The 27,021-nt window shown below is 28.8% G+C and overlaps 2 protein-coding genes across 3 annotated transcripts; both read right to left on the bottom strand.

The window, feature by feature from the left end:
* Window positions 1-454: 454 nt before the first annotated feature.
* Window positions 455-5,822, bottom strand: LOC129293597 (glycosyltransferase BC10-like). Its single transcript, XM_054931649.1, has 2 exons — window positions 4,541-5,822; window positions 455-784 (listed from the first exon to the last, which is right to left on the bottom strand). Exon 1 carries the CDS (start codon window positions 5,634-5,636, stop codon window positions 4,575-4,577), a length of 1,062 nt encoding a protein of 353 aa, XP_054787624.1. The 5' UTR covers window positions 5,637-5,822; the 3' UTR covers window positions 455-784; window positions 4,541-4,574.
* A 17,763-nt stretch (window positions 5,823-23,585) lies between these two features.
* Window positions 23,586-25,936, bottom strand: LOC129293234 (nuclear pore complex protein NUP1-like). Of its 2 annotated transcripts, none has more exons than XM_054931073.1 (5): window positions 25,626-25,936; window positions 25,190-25,524; window positions 24,435-24,631; window positions 24,000-24,333; window positions 23,586-23,802 (listed from the first exon to the last, which is right to left on the bottom strand). In XM_054931073.1, the coding sequence occupies exons 2-5, from the start codon at window positions 25,498-25,500 to the stop codon at window positions 23,793-23,795; spliced, it is 852 nt and encodes a 283-aa protein (XP_054787048.1). In that variant the 5' UTR covers window positions 25,501-25,524; window positions 25,626-25,936; the 3' UTR covers window positions 23,586-23,792. The 2 variants fall into 2 exon arrangements, with proteins under 2 accessions (XP_054787048.1, XP_054787049.1); XM_054931074.1 differs by having other exon boundaries at window positions 24,435-24,598; window positions 25,626-25,933.
* Between the last annotated feature and the right edge of the window lie 1,085 nt (window positions 25,937-27,021).

Below are 27,021 nucleotides of genomic sequence, written 5' to 3' on the forward strand. Positions count from 1 at the left end.
ATATACCCACATCTAGTACATATTTCATACACACAAATATTTTTTAAAAAAGTAAACTAAGTACATTTACTATTTTCTTTTTAAAAAATACTTTTCTACGTGCTAAATACTACCCCTTTAATAAAAAAATATAAAACATTTTTAATCAAATATTACCATCAATAAAATAATCATTTACTTTCATATTTTTATATTTACTCTTATTAAACACCTTACGATAAATATAAAATCATTCATCAATAAATACACTTAAAAAAAAATAATAATTACACCTTAAAAGATTAAAAACACTTTACATTTTTAAATATTCAACTTTTAAAAAACTGCTTTACATATTTTTTACTAGAGGAGTTAACAAGTAGATTAAAACTATTTATCAAATCCAATTCCTAAGCAAGCAAATAGCGCGGCAGAGGGAGGGAGAGAAGGGGGGGGGGGGGGAGAGCATAAGATCTACAGATCCCCTCAAAGGAATTTCGTTAGCTTCTATTTTTTCTTTCCACACGAATTCCTTTTCCTTTCGAATTCGTGCAACATTGTACAATATCCATTTTTCTCTTAACCTTATTACAAACTTGCATACCTCTCCCCACAAAGCTCTATTTTCTAAGTACAACATTTTCATGACACTTTCTTACTAGCCAAATATTGCACTCACAACTATTTTTGTAATTAAAAAAAAAGATAAATCAAATTTTCTATTCACATATCGCCAAATGAAGCTTTGCCCATTGTAGTGGCACTGTGCATCAACATGACTTATGCCACTATCAACAAAGATGCCCTGAAAATAAATAATAAAAAAACATAAAGAAAGCAAAAAAGAAATTCACATGAGTGGTATATAAAATATACGAAATGGTCTAGGGAAGAGAGCACGTGAGCTCGAGAAAATATCAATAATTGTCACGTGGGTAGATAGCATTCCTCAGCCGAGCTACTTCAACAGTGTTATTTATTATGCCCAGAAATTCTTATAAGAATAACAAAAGGACTGAGATTCCCTCATTGTTATAAGACACAATAAGGGAAGATTATTCATTAATCTTTCAATATCCCCTGAAATTAAAAGGAAAAAATGTCTATACAAAAAGAATGAAATAGCCATCATTTCAAAGGAAGGCATGTTTAGGGATTTATGAAGAAATAGAATGAATTGATGATTAAAAAAAAAAACATTATATTAAAGCAAGGAGCAGGATAACCAGTCGTGTGGTATCGAAGTTTAAAATTATAAGAGAATAACATTTAGGTTCTCAATAAAATTTTATAAAAACGAGTCACAAATTTTGATTCAAACTGCTGTAAATTTAGGGGTCTTAATTGCAAATAAGGTATTTAAACGCAAATGTAACTCTTGGTTTATAATTATCTAAATCAATATTTTTCACTCAATTTTCAGAAATATTTTAGAAACCTAACTATTATTAAATCAATTTTTAAACTTAAATGCAAGAGACTGAAAACCAGACTAATTATTGAACCACTCAAGACACTGATTTAATGGTTAATAATCAAAACAATAATCAAACCATGATCAAACCAGTTGAAAAATTAATTTAATGGTTTACTGGTTCACCTGGACAGATTGACTCAGATTTGCATATTATAACATCTAAAAGGTTTCAAAATGCCTTCTTTAATATATCATTCAACAACTTGACCAAAATTTGAAAAGGAAAAGAAAAAAAAAAAAAAACCAATGCCATCATACATATAATTTGAGCTTGGGATGTTTAACCCACATTGACTACCCATTTTTTTTATCATCCATTCAAAACGAATTCCAACAATCTTATCTAAACTGACTATTGTGTTAAATTTTAGGGCCAATAACGTTAAATTAATTGAATCCAATATCCTATATCTTTTTCATCCTTAACTCTCAAATTCCTAAGGATCTGTTCGTTCAAAGGATGGTGCATGAATCATGAAGCCTCATTGTGTGAGAGGTAATAAATTGATACTTCTGGTCAAATGTCTATTGGAGCTACATCAACGGAGAAAAGAAGTAAACATGCACTAAATGTCCATCTCAATTCTCAACTCTCTCCTATCATAGAATCAAAAACCTCTTATGTGCCTTCCTCTGATACCCTTTAATGCCCCACCTTTCCAATTTTATTTTCTATTTTTTATTGGATCATTAGCTTATACATAAAATAAAATAAAAAATCTCAATATTTTAAAGTTTTGGAACAGTAGAATTTTGTACTCTTTTATAATTATATATATATATATCGAAAGCACACAATTTATGGTAATTTTCTTTGAAAAATTATTTAAAAAAATGCAAAATTCTAACGTTTCGAAACTTCAAGACATCATGATGTCTTCTATTTCATATAGACGGCAACGATTAAAAATTGAAAAACAAAATTGAGAAGGTGAGACATTACAAAAGATATTAGAGGGAGACACAGTAGAAACCTCAGACCCAATACCGTAGTTGAGTATGGACGAGATCTATACAAGATGGGTAACTAAATAGGAACCTATTGCTCATTACACAAATCAACAAACAAGATATCACCACAACCTAGGGGGGATTTATAATTAGTCATAAATCGGGCAAGTCTAGTAGGTAATCTAGTCAACACAATTATTTTCTTTCCTATGCATGTACTCCCTTCGTTTCTAAGACAAAATTTTGGATGGTGTGATATTCCTAAATTTACAAACCTTTAGAAGTAATTACTATTTTTTCCCCTAAAATGCCTCTAAACTATTTAGAAAAAAGAATTGGCCCACCTCTTTTTTTTTTATTTTTTATACAGCGGAAAGAAAGAATTGACCCACCTTAAGTTAAGAAAATAATGGGCATTATTGAAGACAGAAGTGGAAAGATAGAAAATTTTGCAGACATAAATTAGTTAAAACTGTTTTATTAGTAAATTTATCTTATAAAAAGCAACAGAGAGTGTAGTTAAAAGTGACAAATCGTTCTTAAAAAATAAAAAGTAACAAATCAATTACATATCAAATCTCAAATATCAGATAATGGATCATCACTCATTGCCCCTCTTTTAGGATAAGCATGAAAATTAGATTCCATTTCAATCTATTATCCCTTTACGTTTCTTTTGGCAGTGTCTCTCTTCTCAACCTTGAACGCATAAAATCAGTAATAAAACGTAAGAGCATTGTGGAACCCACCCATTTTCCAGAAAAGCATTCCCAATTAACCTCCTCATCCAATTTGGAGAATGGAGAGAAAGAAAGAGAGCAAGAAAAAGGTCAATTAGGTCACATCACAGTTACCAGCTACGGCAATGAAATATTCAATACCTTGTTTTGTTATGTCTTCTTAATTAATCAAAACAAATCACACTACGTTTGTTCTACTTTATATGAATGATTCTCACAGAATCCAAGGTGCACCTAATTGGTTCTCTCTAGGTGAAAAAAAAAACAAAATTAGTTATTTGGTTTTCATAATTTTGACTCAATTTTCGAACGTTATAACTCAGCATTTATTATTTTAACTTAATTATAACTTAATTTTTAAAATTTAATTCTTACAATTTAATTCCTATAATTTTAACCGTATTGATCCTAATATTTTAAAAAATAAAATTATAAATATTAAAAATATTTTAAAATTTTAATCTTTATAATTTTTATAAAGATTAAAAGAGTTTAATAATTAAAAATATTAGTCCTAAATTTTAGCATAATTTTAATTTTTTATAATTTTATTTTTTAAAATATAGGGAGCAATATTTTAATTGATTAAAACTATAGGAACTAAATTATAAAAATTAAAGTTTAAAAATTGAATTAAAATCAAATCAAAAATATAAAAATTAAATTACAACGAGTTAAAATTTAAAAATTAAATTATAATTGAGTCAAAATTTAAATGATCAAATGATTAATTTTTCTTTGTAAAATACATCACATCCAAAAACATGCAAAGAAAGTTACTCGAACCAGTAACAAATTATCATTCCAGAAAAACAAATTCACATTTTCATTTTAATAGCAATCTAATCTATGTTGATCATTATTTACAAATAATTTTCTATGCAAGTCCTTAAATGCAATTTTTTCAAAAAAAAAACCTAATTGGTTCTCGTCATATTCAAGAATGTCACACTATTTTTGTATAAATAAATACGTTAAGTGATAATTTATCATGCTTCACCATATTGTTTTTGCAATATATACAAAGCCACTGGAATAAAAAATAATAAGGTTGATGATAACAAAAATGTGAAGACAATTACATATCTCATGTTATGTGTAATCACCATATGTGATGACTTTTTATGAATTATCCAAATGCTAACTTAATAATTTTTTTATTGAAACTTGATATAATTTGATTAAAAAACAATGCAATTTGCTCGAAAAACGTTATTTATTTAGTTTGGCCAACAAACAAAGATTTATATAATCAGCATCACTTTAAGAAGTTTTTAATATTCGTGAAGTCCAAATTAATTATCAATTATATATCAGTATTCAGAAAAGCAAGAGCATGCCAAAATATACACTGCGCACTGGTTAAAAGTTAGATTGATAGATAGATACTTACCAGTTTGTCCTGATCCAGAAGGAGGATAATTACTTCAATCCCGGAAAATGACATCATCGGCGATATCCATCAACGGCACCAGACTCTCCGGCGAGAACTTCCTCGCAAACATGTAGTCATACCCCGAGTAATTCGACTGCCTCAATTGGAAAATCAGATCCGGCGAGACCTCTGGCGCCGTGTACAGGCGCGGGTGGCCGTCCCAGGATCCCGTCCAGTTCACCCTCGTAAGAGTGAATCGGGTACAGCCATTCGGATCCTCCATGGACAAAAGGGTCGGAAAGTAGTGCTCCTCCGGGTAGCACGGCTCCTCGGTCACACACGGCAGCCTGAACTTCCTCCACAACCTCCTATCCCTCACCACAGTCACCGCGTGCCGACGGTTCAGCACGAAGAACTGTGACCCGACCCGGAACTCCTCAAACGGCACTTCCGGTAGCATCGCGTGCTCCCCACGCGCCTCGTATCGGTCGTACAGATTAGGCTCATCAGAAAGTATCTCGATGAAGCTCTTGTAGTTGGATTGAAAAAATGTAAAACTCGAGAGAATCGTTAGTTCGTTGCCGAAGAGCGAGCGATACATAAAACGGAAAGAGTGGAGCGGGATGCAATGCTGGGACACGAGAGCGAAGTACCGGTTCATCGGGTCGTCAATAAGCGCGGCGGCCAGGAGGCGGCGTGCGGCGGCGATAAGGGACGGCGACGCGCGGAAAGTCTTCTTCGATGGGATAAATCGATCGCGGAAAACGCCGCCGGGAGGAGCGATGTAAACGGACGGGTCTGAATGGATGTAGATGTTGAAGAGATTACGATTTCCATGGAAGAATTTTTCCCAGAGGGGCGCGAAAGAGAGATTGGAGTTGGTGAGGAAGAGGAAAGCAATTTTAGGTTTAGGATTCGTGGTGCCTAAGCGAGAGGTGGTGGAAGCGGAATGGGCGGCGGCGCGGGTGGCTCTGGTGAAGAGGACGAGATCGTCGAGGTCGTCGGAAACGGTGAACGCGAAGTGGGGAAGATGGAAGGTTTGTGGAGCGAAGTAGAAGAAAAAAGGGAGACTGAAGAAGAGAGTGAAGGTAACAAGCAAAGGAGAAGACACCATTGGAAGAAGAAGAAGAAGAAGAGAGTGATGAATTTGGAGGGGAAATTTTGAGGGAAAAGGAAAGATAAAGAGAAATTGGAGAAATATTTTCGAGAGACTTTGTATTTCGTTGGGATTCTGGTTCTGAAAATGTTGAGAGGACAGTGAAAATGAAAAGTGAGTGTGATGTGTGTGAACTGTGAAGGTTGAAGAAGATGATGCAAACAAAAGTTCTACGGACTAGATCAACTTGGACGTCTCATGCTCGCACATTTATTATTTACCTGAATTGAATATTGAATCTGAATTTTTTTTGAGAATATTATATTTGATTTTTTTAAATATTATTATTCAAGAACGTTTAAAAATAGTATAATACTTTCTAAAAAAGGCATAGTAATACTCTATAACTATATAAATATATTATATGTGTGTGTGAAATCTCATACATTCTAATTTATCCCGTCCACAAATATGAGCCAACTCGCACACTATATTATACTCGTTCCTATTGCAATTGTAAAGAGGGAAGTTAATAATTTAAGCTAAACTTGATTGATTATGTTTGAATAATATAAAAAAAATTTTAAGATCAAGTTTAAAAGTTTATTTTTTTATTTTAATTTAAATAAGCTCCAAAAAATTGAGCTGAACCCCAAAAGGGTTGGTTTAAATACTTAAGTTTTTTTTATTATAAATAAAATAAAATTAACTTTCACTTAAACCTTGCTCAACACTCACAAACTATTTTCCAAACTATCAATTCTCACATCTTGCACTTCCAAATAAAATTGTAATGTTCTAATAATAATTATTTGTTTTCAATGTTTTGAACAAATATAAACAAATAAAGACCAGAGGTTACTTTTAATGTTTTCATTTTTATTTTTTCAATACTTGATATTTAATAAGGATTAAAAAAAAAAAGTGGTTTGTGTTACTAAGTTGTTTGAAAAATCTTAACTTGTTAAGGTACAAATTGAAACTGGCTCATAAAAAATAAATTAAAATACTATTTAAAAATTTAACTATTTGAGCCTACTTGAATAAACTCCAAAACTCACAATATTAGGGCCAGATTTGATTGTAAGAAATTTTTTATATGTTCAAGTATTTTAAATTTAATTCAAATAAACATGACTCAAATTAAGCTCAACCCAAATAAACAATCTGAAGATATTCATCAACCCCTAATTTGGTTCTCCCTTTTTTCAAAAAAAAAAAAATTTGGAAAATGTTCTTGTTTTATTTCTACTTCTAATCTTCTTTTTAGTTTGATCCAATATAATTTTACTTAAAAAATATATTGTTTATTATTTTTCATATTTATTTATTATTATTTCGCTAATAATATTAAGTATTATGAAGTTGATTTTTCAGATAACAATCGTTTAATGAATCTATTTTTGGTAAAAATTGTTTAATAAATCTCAGTTATATTTAAGTTGGATGGTTTGATTGTAGTTTTTCCTAATTACTTTCGAACCACACATGCATGTCAAAAAATGTTTTTTTTTAATTACGAATGTAGGCAAAAGCATAAATATTGAAAAAGAAAAATGCAATAAATCAACCTGCAGGTCCGTGACCATGATCGCAGCCCATGATAATAATAGGGTGTTCAAAATCAATTTAAATTAATGATAGTAAATCAAATCAAATCAAATTAACATGAATTAATCAAAATTAATTATAAATAAAATTTGCTTTGATTTTTTTTATTAAAATCGATTAGTTTAGCTTGATTTAAATTTTTGTTTCTTAAAATTTAAACCAAACTGAACCAAGCTTTATAATACTTACTTTTTATATTTTTGTAAATTTGTCTAGCTTTTTTCCTCTTTTCTAAATTTAATTATCTATAAATTGATAATTAAAAATATATTATAATTATTTAAATATTATCTATAATTTTTATGGTATTTTTTAAGAATACTTGTCTATAATTAATTAACTATTCTCTACAATTAGGAAAAATGATATTATATATATATATATATATATTTGACAATAAAAGGTTATTTTTATTAGTATTTTTCTGCAAATTAGAGTAACTAACTTTGTTTTATATTTTTTTTGCAAAAAGTACACTCAAATGTTATCATAAATTCATAATAAAAAAACTTTGATCAAGTGCCAATGAATTAAAATTATATAATTCAAAAGATTCTTACAATTTTATCAGTTTTTAATAATTAATGATTTGAAGGCACATATATATGATCACATTGTTGTTTGTATTTTCATGCTATTAAAAATATTTAGAGGAAAACAAAAAAAAAATCATATGAACTAACAAGTAACTATATAAATGCACTCTACATTAAAAAAAAAAACAATGACATACTAATGCTAAGTGTAAGTTATAAAACAGAAGAAGAAATTAAATAAGTACATTAAAGCTTAATCCAGACCTGAATCAAACTGAAAATAAAACCAAATCAAACTAATTTTTCCAAAATTTGATCAGGTCTTAGTCATAAGTACTGATTGATTTAGTTTGGTTTGAGTTTTGCTCAAAATTGAACTAAATTGAGTCGCAAACACCCCTAACTTTACATGTGGTTGTATAATCACGTTTGATTATTGGCTTGAATTGTGTACATTTTTTTGTAAGCCAGTCAATAGAGTAATTTTTTTTCCCTAAACACATGATTGTACAATACCTCCCAATATTACATAAGTATCCTCCTAATATCTTCTAAGACTCTAAAAGCATGATGAAACCTATCTTGAATTTTTATTTTTTGAATGTTCTCGATGTCTTCTGTTGAATTCCAAAATAGTAACCTTTTTTAAGTCAAGGTTTCAAATCAACTTTAAACCTTCTCTTATGCTCATCATCTCAATTTTAGTGTGAGGGTATAATATTTGGAGTTAGAAAAATGAGTTAAACTTGCGAAATAACCCGTTTAACCCATCAATTTTGACAAGTTGTGTTAAAAAAATTAGCTCATTTTTTAAAATTGATTTGACTAGCTCAGCCCATAAAATTGACAAGTTAAAATGGGTTAACCTGCGGGCTAAATGGATTGCCTCGTGAGCTAGCCTATTTTTTTAAAAAAATAAATTATTTTTAAATTGTAATATATCTTTTTATAAATCTATAATAATAATAATATTTCTTAAATCTATAATTTATTACTCCCAAATATGTTCTTTATATTTAAAAGATAATGTAAATCGTTATTAAAATTTGTAAATGAAATTTTTGTTGTAGTTTATAAATCAACGATTTATTAGTTTTTATAGAAATATTTTAAATATATATTATTTATTAATCTCATAAGATCTATTGATTAAAATTATAAATATTAATTCATTGAAAAAATAATATGGGTTTATATTTAAATTTTCTTTTTTAATGAGAAAGATAACACACCTAGACAAGAAGATGATTAATAGTAAAATTTTAGCAATTTTTTTTAATATTGTGGCTTCATTTTTCTATTTAATTCTTAATCCATAAAAAGTAAATATAAATAATATCAAAATTACATTTAAATTTTTTGTGATACCAAAAATATTTTTAATTCTAATTCTTTTTCTTTTATCAATTTTATATCTATTTTTATTATTCAAACTTACTTTTAATGAGACATCCAAGTAAAAAAAAAAAAGTTTGGATTCTAAAGTTTTTTGAAGTATCCTAGCCTTTTAAGAATGCACAATAGACCACTTAAATTTAGATAGGTGTTGAAAAAAATAAAGTTTATTATGTGGGATTTGTCTAATAATATTTAGAGGGGTGATTTAATTTATGTGTATATATATGATATGTCAATTATAAATTTTAAATTATTTAAAAAATAAAATTACATTTTACAGATTGACCTGCGAGCTTCCTGACCCACCGATGTGCGGGTTGGAACCCAACCCAACCTGCAAAAACTTTAACACATGCAAGCTGTCCTGTAGTTTTTTTGCAACGGTCTATTAATAATATCCCAACTTCATCACAAACCGATCTCTCCAGTTATCGTATTCATCATGTATAATTCCATGACAAGGAGCTTTCTTGTCTTGATTGATTGCAACCTGGACATCTAACTTGACCAAACCTAGATCAGGTAGTCTCCATCTCCACTTTTCCATGGCTTTATCTAGCCTTAGTTTATCTTTGAACCCATCAAGTCTGACATTTTCATTTATATTTTGTATAACAAGGACTACTTTAATCTCATTTAGTTACTAAAAAAAATAAATTAAAATAAATTAAAAAAATTAATACAAAAATGAACTAAAGCACGCTTTCCTTTTATGGTCTCATGAGAATCATCACACCTTTTAAAAATTTCAAGAATTATAAATCTTAACTTCATAAATTAAATTATTCCTCTTTCTTATGAATATAGTTCATCGTCTCTTTTAATTATTTTATTTTTACCTTTATTTTTTCAATCCATTTCATTTTGATAATCAAACGGAATCTATATTTCTCTTTCTTTAATAGCTTTCCATGTCAAAGGCAATTTACTACATTTGTTCTTCCATAGCATCCAAAATGTCTTTGTATAAATTCTCTACCAAGGCAATCTCCATGTTGCACTACTTCTCGTTTTTGTTTTCTCATTCCATGATATCCAATCCTGCAAACCATACTTCTTTTAGCTTCTGGACAGTCTCTACTTCCACATATGGTAGAATCTTCTTGTTCACAACTAAAAGTGGTGACCTCCATATTGGGGCTATGTCCACAACATGCATTTGATTTTTCTGCTCCTCATACCCCATCGGGCAAGCATAATATGATTAACTCTCTTAGTAGAAGGAGATTTTCTTCTTTGGATGAATTAGAATGGTACTTCATTTGTATAAAAAAAAAAAAAAAGGAGTGTTTTCACGATAATTAACATTCTTGTTTTTAATCAAGGATAACATGTCAAGTTTACCTGGTTGAATACAATTTTTTTTTTTTTTTACTTGAGCAACTTTGAAACTTTGTCTTTGATGTTACTTTGCTCTGGGTTATATCTGTTATTCCTAATCCCAAGGAACTTCATTTGCAATATCTTATCCTCCTATATTGGCCGAATTGTTTCTTCAATGAACTGTCGGCTGAAGGTTTTAGCTCAGTAACAGTTAGAAACATTTATTTTCTACTCACCAACTTCAATGTGGTTTATTGTACAAAGTTTAAGATCAATTCCATTCAAGAAAACGCTTGTCTTCCGTCTTTTTATTTCTTTTTTTAAGTTTCTCCCTTTTAGTTTAATTTTTTTTTTCATTTTTTTTTCTTTTCTAACTCTATTTGAACAAAAAAACATCAAATGATTTGAGCCCCTCTTCATTAAAAGAAAAAAAAAACCTACTGTCAGGTCAGTTTATCGTTCAAACATGTTCTTGCAAGATCTAAACTATTGATATTGATTTCGAATAATTTAAATTTAAATTTTCTATTATTTTTCATTCCATATAAATTTGTTTTTCTCCCAAAACATCTGGTACGAAATAATAAGAGCCACCGATAACTTGTTAAAGCAGTTCAGCTAAGATGCAGTGCTACAAAATATATATATATATATATATATATTCTTTCATAAGTTCTATCTTAGGCTTATATTGCTGTTTTGTTTTTAAATTCTGATGATTAATGAGTGTAATCTTTTTTTATATATCAATAAAATTGACTTTTTTGACAAAAAATTCCTCCATCATTAACAGGATAGGCAGAGTCGCGGAGAGCAGAGAGCATTAATTATCAAATTTTCAAATAATGATGTTTAAGTGTAAAAATATTTAATATATGATTAAACCTTAAAAATATTTAAAAATGAAAATTTTTTGAAAATAGAATTGTTCATTTTTTGTCAAGGAATCCATATTTTATTAAGTAAAAGACAGCATAATTAGTTGCGAGCTTTTCGTTAAATTATGTGCATGTTTTATTATTTAAATACACTCAATGAATATCTCATATAACATGACAACAATAATTTAACTTAATTAAATGGTTATTAATAATTTTGTCCTATAATACTTAAAAAAAAATCAAATATCAAATTTTTTGAGTGGATATTATAAGTAAGGAGTGTTTTGATAGTCAATTGTTTTATTTTTTTTAAAATACATCTTAATAATTTTAAATTTTTTATATTAATAAAATTTAATAACTATAATTAAAATAGGGAAATAGCAACCAATGATCTCAATATTAAATTAATATTAGTCAAGGATTGATTGACTTTAAAATTACAATGCAGTCTCTAGTCCTTGACTGATATTAATTTATGAGATTAAAAGACCAAATTGCCCCTTAAGTAAAAAATAAAAAAAATCACTTCCCTACTGTTGTTGGCCACTGGACAGTCGTGAGATCCCTAGTGACAGTGAGATGGCCGAAGCCCCTACCACCGACAGGGTCGCTAGTAGTTGGCCACCGAAGCTCTGATGCCGACAACATTTATTTCAATATATATTTGGTTTAGGTAGCTAAGAGAGAGTTTGATCCCATGACCACTTGGCCATCAAATTCTTTAATTATATATAGAAAAAAATATAAATAATAAATCAAGCTTCTAACAACTTCTATGTTATAATATAACAGTATGTCATTAATTCTTGAACTATACTTGTTATTTTACTAATGTTACTTGTTAATTTAGCATGTATAATAAAAAATTGAGAGCTTTAATACTTTATACATTTTACTTATTAAAAGTTTAAATGCATTATTGTTAATAACTAATGGGTTGTTAAAACTCAAATAAATACTTATTGATGAAAGACTAACATTACAATCAAGCTCATCCTTTCAATAACCTCAAATGAACTATTGTTAATTTAGAATGAGTAATTATTAAAACTCAAATGAATACTAGTTGATACTAACATGTACAATTAAGCTCATCATATTTATTTTTTTAACTTGTTAAATCTTGGATAGAATGTTGTTAATTTAGAATGAGTTGTTGTTAAAACCTAAATGAATACTTGTTAATAAAAGACTAACACGTACAATTAAATCCATTATATCCTTTTTTCCAACTCATTAAATCTCGAATTGAATGTTGTTAATTTAAAATAAGTTGTTATTAAAACCGGAATGGATACTTATTGGTGAAATACTTACATATACAATTAAACCCATCTTGTCCATTTTTCTAACTTGTTAAGACTCAAATGGACTGTTATTAATTTAAAATAAGTTGTTGTTAAAACTTGAATTGATACTTGTTGATAAAAGATTAACACATACAATTATACTTATCTTATATGTTTTTTTAACTTGTTAAAGCCCGAATAGACTTTTATAGGATGAGCATAAATGTACATGTTAGTATTTTATCAACAAATATCTATTTGAGTTTTAACAACAAGCCATTTTAAATTAACATTAGTCCATTCTGGCTTTAACAAATTAGAAAAATGAATACGATAGGCTTAATTGTACGTGTTAATCTTTTATCAATAGGCATCCATTCAAATTTTTATCACAAATAATTTTAAATTAATAATAGTCTATTTAGGCCTTAATGAGTTAGAAAAATAGATAAGATGAGTTTAATTATACGTGTTAATCTTTCATCAACAAGTATCCGTTCGGGTTTTAACAACTCATTTTAAATTAACAACATTTCATTTATGATTTAATTAACAAGTTAGAAAAATGGTATGATGGGCTTAACTTACGTGTTAGCTTTTCATTAATAAGCATCCATTCAAGTTTTAACAACAACTTATTCTAAATTAACAACATCCATTTAGGATTTAACAAGTTAGAAAAATTGATATAATGGGCTTAATTGTATATGTTAGTTTTTCATCAACAAGTATCCATTTGAGTTTTCACAACAACTCATTTTAAATTAACAACAGTCCATTTAGATTTTAACAAGTAAGAAAAATTGATAGGATAGGCTTAATTGTATGAGTGTTAGTCCTTTATCAATAAATATCTGCTTGAGTTTTGAAAACAACCCATTACTTATTAATAACAATACATTCAAATTTTAAACAAGTAAAATGTATAAAGTTTTAAAGCTTCTAATTTATCATTGTCCATAATAGATTAACAAGTAACATTAGTAAAATAATAAATTTAGTTCAGGAATTAACAACACACTATTATATTATAACATAAAAATTGTTAAAAGCTTGGTTTACTATTTATATTTTTTTACTATATATAATTAAAGAGTTTGGTGGGCTCTTTAGGTAGTCAAGGGGTCGTGGGATCAAACCCTCCCTTAACCACCTAAATCAAATATTTATTGAAATAAATGTCACCAACGCTAAAGCTTCGGTGGCTAGCCATTGGTAAGGGTTCCGATGACCTTGCTGTCGGCAAGGGCCTTACGGCGGTCTGGCGATAGTGGGGAGGTGGTTTTTTTTCCCTCAAGAGATAATTTAGTCTTTTGACCTCACAAATTAATATTAGTCAATGACCATGAGATTTTATCTTTATTTTAAAATTAATTAATTCTTAATTGATATTAATTTATGATTGAAGTTCTTGATTGCTATGTTCTCATTAAAATATTTAGTAAGTGAGTATACTTAAAAGTACCCACGAAATTCAAATCCAAATTCAAGATATGATGGGAACGAGGTGGACAGATAAGCAATGGAGAGATTGTGGTGTGCGGGCGAATATGATTGATTGTGCATCCCTTTTAAGTTTTTGGTAGGTTTACATTATTGTTTTTGTTCAATTAATTTATCTCTAATCTTTATTATATAATATTTTATTTCATCTAATAAAATGAATAACTAAAAATTAAAGAGAATTAAAAATCTAAATAATTTAAACTCAACGCCGGTTGAAATTCAAATTCCCTAGAAATGTTTGGTCCGAAAAATATTCTTGTGCGAATAATGAGTCAATAGTTTATAAAGTTATACATATAAATATATTTTACATTTATAAAAAATTGATAAATGAGTTATCCTGTGAATTATTGTTATGAATCTTATTATAATATTGATATTGACATAAGTAACATTTTTTGCCAACATATACTGAACATGGAATCGATAAATATTATTAAATAATAATAAAAAATATATTAAATTCACTTACACCTGAAAAACCATACATTATACTCATTACATGTTTCTATTTTTTGATTGGCATTATCTCTCATAAAATTAAAATGGAAGATAATTTTGTCCTTAAAAAAGAGGATTCCATATTCCACAAAATGAAAAGAAGTCAAAGTAAGGAAAAAGAAAAGGACAAAAAGAGAAGGAAGAGCTTTGTACACAAACTAGGGATGGTACTTGTTCGCGGCTTTTTGGTGGAAGGCCACGTTTGGTAAGACACAATAAATAAGACTAGAATATGCTGTTAATCTTTTAATGTTATATAATTTTATTTTGATCTTTTAATTTTAATAATATTTTTTCATTCTTTTAACCATAATATTTTTAATTTATTTTTTAAAAAATAATAATTGATATAAAAAATAATCATTTAAAATTAATAATGTCAGAGAGTAGAAAACTGAAAAGATACTTTATATAAAATTAAGGAATTAAATTAAACTTTATATAAAATTAAAAGATAAAAAATATACTTTAGTCATTAAATAACACAAGGTTTATTGAAAATTGAGTTCTCCCAGATTCTTATTTATAAAATAAAGTATTTATTTTTGTTTTATTTATTTGATTTTTGTATTCATCTTTATCTTTTTCTTTTTATTAAATATTGAAAAAGTATTTAATAGAAAATTTATTAAATACAAGAAATTTATTAATTGTTTAAGTATTTTATTTTTAAAATATATATATTTAATTGGGATTAAGTTAGAAATTTATTGAATTTTTAAATAAAATTAATAAAATTTAAAATTTTTTATTTTAATAAAATATACTAAAGTGATTTATAAGTAAAATTGAAAACAGTATATGAAAATGACAACTGAAATTAGTTGAGTATGAGAACATACTCTATTATTTACTCTATGATATTGAATAGTGTTACGAGAATCTGAATATAACTTTTCACCGTAAATTCTTTATATATATATATATATATATATGTATGTATTTATGTGTGTGTTTGTGTGTGTGTAAGATCCAAGAAAAGAGTTAAAGCGTGTGGAGCCCTCCTGCTTTGGTTATGAGTGAAAGAGAGGGCAAGGAATAATAATATGGCGGCCAACACACCAACATTTTTGAGAATGACACTTCTCTCATTCTCTCTCTCCTCCTTTTTTTTTTATTTTTTATGTAGTTCTACTATATTTAGTATTTGAGACAAATTTAAGTTTTATCAGACCTAATTAGATACAATTTTCTCAATAATGTTAGTTTATTCACATGAATTTAAATTAAAAAACATTGTGTTTTGTTTCAGTGGCTATTACCTCTTTTATTAAAACCAATGCCTATTAGTTATCTTTTATTTCATCCCCGGCCATTATAATAAAGCTAAGGCATTATCCTCACTTGGCTAGACTAATTTTCAACCTCCACTATATTAGATTGATTTATCTTTTATTATTTTTATTTAACACAACTACATATTATAGGACTTAAACTTGAGATTTTATAATAAGAGTAAAATGCAATAACCTTTCTTTTGTTTTTTATTTGTAACTATGTTGAAAAACCCTTATAATCTAATTGTATATCCTCTCTCTCCCAATTTTAAAAACTTTAAACAATTTTGTCAATATTAAAATAAATAATTTAAAATTAATAAATTTTTAAAAATAAATATAAATTATATTGAGTAGTTTATTATAATTAAATCCTTATCTAATTAAGTTTTTTAACTGCATCTTTGAAATATTATTCTGGCCAATTTTTTTTGATAATTTGAATGATTTTTAGACAATATTTATATTTAAATAAGTGATATTTTGGCCCAACATATATAAATTAATAGTCAACTAACATTTGGGTGGACAAAAATAAAATCTTAAAAATAGAGAGAATGTTTGTGTTTTGTAATAATTTATACTAAGAAAAGTTTATATAGATTTCAAAAATAGAAAGATGGTATTTGTAATCAAGTTAAAATAAAAAAAAAGTCAAAATATTTTACTCATAAGTAAGGGTGAGAATAAGCCAGACCTTTAACAAAAGCCTATATGTTAATTTATTTTAGACTTAGCTTAGCCTGTTTACTAAATAGGTTTAAGCCAGACTCAGGCTTTTAATTAAGCCTATTTAATTAATAGGCTTAGTTTATTTTTTAAGGCCTAGCTTACAAGGCCAGTAGGCTAGCCTCTATATATATATATATAATGTACTATATCACAAACACATCAATTTCACTATATGATTTTTAATCAATTTATTCTTTACTCTTTCTAGTTATATTTTTAATCATATTTGACTGATATATTAATTTTAATGTTGTCACTTTATTGTTATACTATATTGTAGTTAGTAAGTCCTTTCAATTCTTATATATTGTAATTAATAAATTAGATTATATATTATATATTATAATAATTCTAAAATATATTTGAGATATTTAAAACTAAAATGCAAGTCTATTTAAAAAGCTTTATTTTTAAGTAAGCTTCTAAATAAGTTTGTAGGTGTGGTCAAGTTTTAAGTAGGCTCAAACTTGAGCAATAAAAAAAATCCTTATACGGCTTCAGCTAAATTCATGCTTTTAACTTATCATACAAACTCAAACAAATTTGATTAAAGTTTAATTTGGCCCAACCTATTTTCAGCGTTACTCATAAGTTAAAAGTTAATTTAGCCTTCTCAATCAATTAAACCAAACATACATTGGTTATTAGTTTTTTATCTACAACGCTGAAATTGGAAACCATGTTTAAGGGAAACGGGGCATTTTTTTAATTCAATTATTCAATCCAATTATCATTAGTTATAATAATGACTTATAACTGATTAGATTAACTTATTAAATAATTATAAGTGAAAAATTAAATAAAAAACATCAACATTAAAAGATTCTAAAATTTACGTAATAATTTTAATTTAAAATTGTAAGTTACAATTGCTATTATAATTAAATTTTTTAAAATACAAGTACAACAATTCATAATTTAATTTTTTTAAAAAATCTTAAATCTGACTTCTTTAATTACAGTATATTTTAATTTATTGCGAGTTTATCCCTCAACAATAAGGTATATTACAAGTAAATTTAGGTACTTAATCTTATATACTTAAAATATTTTTATCCAATCAAATTAAAATAAATTAATTTTAATATATTGATAATATTAATAACAAAAATTTGTTATAAAATAAATAGTTTATAAAAGATCCACATGTTTTAGTTTAATTAAAAATAAGCATATTAAATATATAAGGTTAATTATATAAGATTTTTCCTTACAATATTCTTTTCCTCTCTATCTATGGGAAAAGAAGGAAAAAAAAAAAAGAGGATTCTGACCGGTAGCCACCGATATTTAATTATTATTTAAAAATGTTGCTATCTTAATTAAGATAAAATTGTAACTATAGTACATTAATTATGAAATTAATAAAATATGTTTCCTTCCTTTAAAAATTAAATTGATTGATTCTCAAATAATTATAGTAAATAATTGTAGTGCATGAGTTTTATATTATTATCCTCTTTTCTATAATTAGTAAAGAACTTGCTTTGTTTTATTTGTGTTCATCTGATGTTCAATTTTTTTTTTTCGTATACAAAAATTCTATTGTTCACTGATTTAGGATTAGTGATTTTGTCAAATTTGATTTAGCCCCAAAAAAAAAAAATCCTTGCCATGTGCGAAAAGTTCAAAGTTATTATCTTATGCAAAATATAACACATACACGCCATATTAGGGGGGGGGGGGGAATGACAGAAACATATAAACTGAGATCAACATGAATAGTAAAAATATTAGGAGAAATAATAAATGTTAAAGTAGGTAATTTGAGCCAATTCAAACTCACTCGAAAAAAAATTAGAGTCAAGCTTGACTATATAAACTTTTTTAAAAAATATATAATTTTTTAAGTTCAATCCAAATAAGTTTGGTAGCTAGAATTATCAATTCTATATGTATGTGGAGTTAGTAATTCAGGTCAAGCCGATAGGCCATCCAGAATCCGCTCGAAAAAAGTTAGGGATAGACTTAATTATATAAATTTTTTTAAAAAATATGATATTTTAAATTCAATCTAAATAAATTTAATTAACCCAAATTATTGACTCTAATCAATATAACAAGCTTTTGTTAAGAAGCTATTATAGGTTTGGTAGAAAAAAGTAACTATATACGATATCATTATGTTTTTAAGGGATAAGATACATTAGAGAAAGAAGTATGACATGTAATAATCAGAAAAGCATAATAGGTAGTAGATGTGGAAAGTTTAGGATATTTTAACTAAGTAAATTAAGCTAATTTGGTTAAACAAACAATCCTTATGTGTATATAAAAATCTGATGTGATATTAAGAGCCATTTGATCTTGGCGCCAAACAAAAAAAAAATTGAAAACAAGAAAAGCAATAAAAGAAAAGAAAAAAAATAATGAAAGATGAAAAAGACAGGAAAAAAAAGACAGCAAAGAGGGAGGGGGGAGTAAAGAGTAACAGACTTAGGGCTTCTGGGATTTAAAAAAAAAGTACAATTCCATGTAATAAGGAAATGAATAGAATATGGTAGAGAGAGATAATAGACAAAAAAAAAATCTGGCACATAGTAATTAAAAAAAAGATTTTATACATATGTAATTCAAAATATACTTTATTAACTATTTTATTAAAATTTAATGTAAAATTAAAAGGGAAAGTACTAGCATAAAGAGGTCAAGTTATGCCTGTACACCTATATGCATCATTTGGGAGAACCCAAACGTGTCTTTGAGGACTCAAACCCTGAATCCAACAAATTTTGGGGCCAATTTCAAAATGAACCTAGAGTTTTTGTCATTGATGGTTGGGGATCTTCAAATGTGTCTTCTAGAACAGATCAAATAATGAACTTACTAATAATAGTAATTGAATTGAGTGGAAGGGATTTGACTTACATATGGTTAAGGATTTAAACTTTGTAGATAAAATCAACTATGATGAGAAAACTATCTCAATTGGATTCCACAAGACTTAAATATGGCTAAGTAGAGCATTTAATATTAGATTATTAGCAATGTTTTAAAAGCCAAATAAGATGTTGAAGCAAAAATGTCAATGAATTTTGTTAAACAGCAATTGAATCAATAGTATAATAATTAAATAAAAAATAATATTAAATGTATATAAAATACATACATGTATATGTATGTATATATAATAGTTTGTTGTTGAATTCAACTAAGATGATTGGATTTGATACTCCATCCATTTCCTATTATAAGCACACTCCTTTCTTTATTTTCCTTTTAGAGAAAATTAATCATTGAGTTCAGATAGTTTTGACTAAGTTATAATTTTGTCCATGAACTTTAATTTATTATAATCCAATTCTTATATTTTTAATTCAGTTATAATTTAGTCCATAAACTTTAGCTCGATACAACTCAGTCTATATAGTTTTAAACATTTAAAACATTGGTTCCTATATTTTAAAAATAAAATCATAAAAATAGAAATTATATTGACATTTAGGGACAAATATTTTAAATTACTAAAACTTTTAATCTTTACAAAGATTATAAAGCTTAAAATTATTTTTAAAATTTTAATATTTATAATTTTATTTTCTAAAATGTAGGAATTAATATTTTAAATTGTTAAAATTATAAGAACGAAGTTGCACTGAGTCAAAATTCAAGAAATGAGTTACAATTGAATTAAAATTCAAGTGTTAAGCTACAACTGAGTTATCATAGCATGTAAAACATTTATTGAATAAGTAGACTTAGATTACTCACGAGATGCAAATATGATAGAATAGGATGAAATTAGTACAAGATAATTAAGGGCAAATTTGATAATATATATAAAAAAAAGCTTAAAATATTATATATAATCATCTAACCTCAAAACACTCATATAATTCTATTATAAGGGCTAGGTAAACTTAAAAATGAAATCCAACCACCAACTTCTTCACAAACTAGACTAAAGAGGAGAATAAAAGGTAGAGAAGAGATTAAATGAGCTTACCTTAGAGATTTGAGGCTCTTAAAATGTAGGAAATCAATGCTCCTACCAAACCCTAGTAGAGAGTATTAAAATTGCACACCAAACCCTAACTCTCCCTTTTCTGATTCTATTTTTCGCACCAAAACAATATATGTTGAAAATGCATTGTATATTGTGACATATGACACAGCAGTGAACAATCCCAGTTAAGTCCAATAATTTGGATCCAAATTAGCCCAATACCTATTTTAAACACCAAATAACCTTGATAATGATCTTAGTCTCAATTTAAAACATAATTGAGAGCTTAAATAATTAATTAACATTTATAAATCTCAATCAACATACACCATCAATTAGATCCTGAAAATACATGTTTCTTCAATTAAATTCTCAACTACACACTTTTCTTTAATTAAATCCTCAAGTGCTCATACTTCCTCAAAGCAAACCTTAAAATAATATCAACCCGTAATTATATATTCTCAATCAAAATCTCCATATCCACAATTAATTCATAATTTAAAAATGAGGATGTTACATCTTCTAGAACAAATCAAATAATGAACTCACAAATAATAGTAATTGGAGTGAGTGGAAGGGATTTGATTTACGTAAGGTTAAGGATTTAAACTTTGTGGATAAAATCAACTATTATGGGAAAACTACCTCAATTGAATTTGGCAAAACTTAAATATGGCTAAGAAGAGTATTTAATATTAGATTAATAGCAATGTGTTAAAAGCTAGGTAGGATGTTAAAGTAGAAATGTTAGTGGATTTTGATTTTCTTTGGTTTAACCAGTTAAACATTAGTCAAACCAATGGTACAATAATTAAATAAATAAAAAATAATAATATTAATGTATAATATATATATATATATATATATATAATAACTCTACAATATGCCTAGTTGTTAAAAAAATAACATAATATGATCAATTTAGTGATCCATCTGATGTTATCATTAATGTTGCGTGCAGAAATGCTACTTTTTTTGCTTGTTCTATTTAGGTTTTAGGTTGGTTGCTTTTGTTATTAAAAAAAAAAAATACGGATTTAAATCCTTTGAATTTGATATTGAAGGATTTATGTGAAGTTTTCCTTTTTAAGAAAGAGAGAGATTTTATATTTTTATAAAAATGATAAAATAAAGAAAAATACTTAACAAAGAAAACTTCACCTAAATTTACCCATTTCAACTTTAGAGGATTTAAATTCAAAAAATACAACATGACCATAAATCAATAGCAGCAGTAGCAGTAGGAGTTATAGTATTAGCAATAACAGCAGCAGCAAGAATAACACTAGTAAGAGCAGTAGGAGGACAACATCTGTAGCAGCAAAGAAAATATTCCAAAGAGAGTTATGAGCAGAAAAATGTGGAACAATGCAACATATATATATTTTTTAAAATCAGTGTAACGTTGCCATTCTTTAACTATCAATGTTAAGTTAAAGTTGTGGCCAAAAATCTCCCAAGTCACACTAACAATCAACTTAACATTGAGAGTTAAAAATAGGGCAATGTTGCACCATTTTTCAAAGATTATGCCATATTGTTTTACAATTGATTTTAAGATGCTTATAGCTCTTCAAGAAATACTTATTGAGAAAAAACTGCATTTTCCCTGAAAAATAAACAAACGGGGCAAACTAGGTAGAAGCATGATAGCTGATTATTTTCACTTTCTTTCCTTTCGTTCTCCTCCATCGAACCAAGCAAAACTTTGATGATCATCATGAGTAGCTTCGATCCAGCAAGACCTTCGAGGCTTTGAGTACGTTTTGTTTTGATGACTTTTTTTATATTTAGCTTCTGCTAAATCAAATTCAAGAATTGTCAGGTTCAATTAGTGATAACTTTCCCGAAGACACTGTCTGCATTTACACGGACTTGAACTCAAGACCACATGCTTAAGCAACTATGATCCTTTCCTCTAGAACCAATGTCTATTGGTATAAGATCCAATATCCTCAAATCCATGAAGAATGTTTTGAACAAGCCCAAAAATACTAATAAATGTGTACCAAGCCCACTAATCCCAATAAGCCCTTTGGATCTAATAGAATGCAACATGGTTTACAGGACTTAATATCCAAATGAAGAAGATAGAGATACACATAGGTATGAAATGGGAAATACCACGTTAACTCGTAACTCCATGGATTTCACCGTGAACCGAGATTAAAATTTAAAAAATACTTGAACTAGAACTGGGAAGCTCGTCCGTAGCATGGTTAAAAATAGGGGAGGAGGATGAATCATGTGTTACATTCTCATGTTTCACCCTCAAGTCTCTAAAGGAGGGAATAAAAGCTTTATAATAATTGCTGCAAACATGAAACCAAGCACTCTTTTAGATAGTTTTCCATTTATGAGAGAGCCTTTGACCAATGTTATGGGTAATAAGCTTTTCCATAATTTTTAAAAAAAAACAAAGAATTTTATGTTTAATTGTATTCTTCTATCTTGTTTCTAAACAACTTCTGAAAGGATGCGCGCGCGCGCAGCACTTTACATTACTAAACTTCGGTTTAGATCATAGATTTGTTGCAATAAAAACCAAAATGTCCAATGGCTGATGATATTGCTTAAATTTAAGAGACGATACAATTTAAGGTGAATTTATCTATAACTGCTACATTTCCCTAAATTTTTTGAGGAAATAAGATTAAAGGTTGGAAGAAAAGAAATCCTAAATCAATGAGAACCACAACCTGAAGCCAGGACGATGCACAGAAGGCATGAACTTCACTCCACCTCTTGAATCAAATACATCAAATGCGCAAGCTAAAACTTAAATGGTGTGCCATTCACCAGACTTGGAGTTCAAAACCCAAAACTCAATGCTGAGGAAACATCACGTGGCAGAAAATCATCGATCACGAAACGTCCAGCTCAATATTGTACAGACACCATGTTTATATTGTCTCAAAAATTCCCGTTATGGGGGAGAGAAAATAATTAAACAGAACAGACAGCTAAGAAAGTCGGTTTACATATTGCCCGATGGAAATGCAAATTACAAGCTAATAATTCATACCTATTTCTAGTTATAATACAAGTAACAGTACAGAGCTCACCGGACATCATAGTTGCCCACATCTTGATCCTGGAGCCCTCAAAGTACAGAAGATTATGTTGTTCATACTGATACAAAATTGTGAAAACTTGCACCTTTGCAATCTACAAGAATCTGGGAGACAAACAAATGAAGGTTTAGAACTGACAAGCCTAAACATGATCATTTGCTTCGATAGCACCACTGAATTCCAGATTGCCATCAGAACAGTTATACCCATGACCGCCTGCCGTTAAAGTGTGTCTCATGGAAGACAGTGCAGATCACAGATGTGAAAAAAAATATAAGCATTTTAATAGACTAAGTCTTACCTCTTGTGTCCCCTAGCTTTATTAACTCTAACAAATCTTCGACCAGACTTGTCACTGCCTCCAGTACCTAACGCGAAACTTCCGGTGCCATTGACCTCTAGACTGCTAGAAGCCTGAAATGGGGTTGGGCTCTGTGGAGCAATATTCTGCTGAGTCCCAAGCTGGAAGGGACTAGTTCCCGATGGAGCCGGTGCTCCAAAACCAAAATTGGAGTGAGGCGGGGCAGGTTGTTGACCAAATGCAGGAGTCGCAGGAGTCAGAGGTGAAGATGAATGAATTGGGTCCTCTGCCATGCTGTCTTCCATACTCATCTGATCATTATTAACCGAAGCAGCTGAACCAAATGAGAAAAAGGATTAGGATTACCAAAAACAGGTTGTGTGGAAGTAGCCATTGCAGCTGAAGTAAATGACAAAATGGGAATCGTTGATGCACCAAGTGATGATCCAAACAGGGGTGTGCTAGTAGTGAACGAAACAGGGGATGATCCAAACATGGGTGAGCTGGTAGTGGAAGCAATAGAAGACGTGGATGATCCAAACATGGGTGTACTAGCAGTTGAAGCAATAGAAGCAGTGGATGATCCAAATATGGGTAACCTAGAGGTAGACGAAACAGAACCACTTGATACTCTAAAGGAAATGCCAGAAAACGACAATGAATTAAATGCGGAACCAAACGTAGACTTGTTGGCCTGCCGACTAGAAGCCCCGCACATGCAGCATGAACAGATATTTAGAAAATGAATGATCTTGATGCCTCAATGGCCATGATTTAATTCAGGGTATATCATGCTGTATATTAAAAATAAACTAAAGAATAAGACAATTTAGATATACAACAGATCAATAGAAAAATTGCAATATAATGAAAAATTTCACCTCTAAATATAACTGAACAAAGAACAGGATGGCCTTAAAAACCAAGATCATTCAAAGAATTTATGACTTGATGTAAGATTAGAGATGAAAAGAAAATGCTTAACAAATCATAATATGGTTAAGGATCCAAAGGGTGTAGCTAGCCCAAAAAACAGGCAGAAAGTGTAAGAACTTAAAGAATGGCAAAAAATGCATATTATAGAAAGAACGCGGAATGGTAGAGAAAAACTGCATGAAAGAAAAGGCATGTCCTTGATGAATTCACTTTCACAATAATCTATATAACCATTTTAATAGACCAAGCCTTACTTCTTGCGTCCCCTAGTTTTACGAACTCTGACAAATCTTCGACCAGACTTGTCGCCGCCTCCAGTACCTAACGAGAAACTTCCGGTGCCATTGACCTCTAGACTGCTAGAAGCCTGAAATGGGGTTGGGCTCTGTGGAGCAATATTCTGCTGAGTCCCAAACTGGAAGGGACTAGTTCCCGATGGAGCCGGTGCTCCAAAACCAAAATTGGATTGAGGCGGGGCAGGTTGTTGACCAAATGCAGGAGTCGCAGGAGTCAGAGGTGAAGATGAATGAATTGGGTCCTCTGCCATGCTGTCTTCCATACTCATCTGATCAATTATTAACCGAAGCAGCTGAACCAAATGAGAAAAAGGATTAGGATTACCAAAAACAGGTTGTGTGGAAGTAGCCATTGCAGTTGAAGTAAATGAGAAAATGGGACTCGTTGATGCACCGAGTGATGATCCAAACATGGGTATGCTGGTAGTGGAAGCAATATAAGCCGTGGATGATCCAGTCATAGCAGTTGTCGCCTCCTCCAGTCACCACAGTCGTTGCCGTCGCCGATTTGGTCCTCCGTCATGACGCTGTCAATAAGCCTGGGCTTAGGGTCGAACATGGAAGGAGAGAGAGGTTGAAGGAACAAAAAGAGAGAAAACAATGAAGGAATTGGGGAAGGAAGCGAGTGTTTTTTCGGATGCAGGGATGGAATCCACAACCACCTTTTTTTTCATGGAATTAGATTTTTCGAGGAAGTGGATCCTCTCTACCGAACATCTTTCTTTCTTTCTTTCTTTTTTGTGTTTTGTTTTTTTTACTTGCACTTTTCCAACCTCAGTTTCATTTAAAAAAAAATATTTATTTTTAAAATATATAAATTTAATAGGAATGAAGTTAAAAATTTATTAAATTTATAAATATAGTTAATAATGTTTAATATTTTTAAAATCAAGGAAACATGTTAAAAGTAGAGTCAGGAATAATAGGCGGGCTTGAAGGTCCTATTTAAATAAAAATTTAAACTTGAAAATTGGTGATTTTTTTGAGAAATCGAGCTTCTAGGCCTTGAAAACATTTATTGAGCTTGGGCAGCCCTTCAAGCTTTATTGCCTAAAAAATAGATGATCTTTCAAATATTATGTTATCAAAATAATTGATATTGATTCTTTTGTCACTTATTTTAACATGATGTTGACAAATTTTTTATTAATTTTTTAAATACAATTACTTTGTAAGGTCCATTTCTTGATTTTGATTAATGTTGTACTCAATGATACACGAATTTTTGTATTTATTGGATTTAATAAAATTAATCTTGATTGAAAATTTTTACCTTCATTTTAAGACTTGATTAAGATTCTATGTCTATAATTATATTTATTTATTTTATTAATTTTTTTATTTAAAAAAAAAGGCTTACGAACTTTACCCTAATGCCTTTAAATAAGGGTCAGGCTTCAGAAATCAACTATTTTCTGAGAAATCAGACTCAAGAGCCTTTAAAGGTTGGACTCACTCATTTTCCTACCTCTAGTTAGAAGTTTATTAAAATGACAACTAAAATTAGTAGAGGATGATAACATACTCAGTTATTAACTTCATGATATTTAATTGTGTTATGGAGAATTGAATATAATTCTCAATTTTTTTTTGCCATTGTAAATTCTTGTTCTTGGTTCAAGCATAATGTTTGGGCAATACAAAATATGTATATAAGATCTCAAAAAAGGGTTAAAGTGTGTGGATCCTTCTACTTTTATTATGAGTGAAAGAGAGGGCAAGGAATATTAATATGGTGGCAAACACCCAACATTTTTCTTTTTTTATATACTTCATTCATTATCAGGGTT

Source organism: Prosopis cineraria, unplaced genomic scaffold, assembly GCF_029017545.1.
Source record: "Prosopis cineraria cultivar Desert tree isolate PC_DT_omini unplaced genomic scaffold, ASM2901754v1 PC14, whole genome shotgun sequence".
NCBI lineage: Eukaryota > Viridiplantae > Streptophyta > Magnoliopsida > Fabales > Fabaceae > Prosopis > Prosopis cineraria.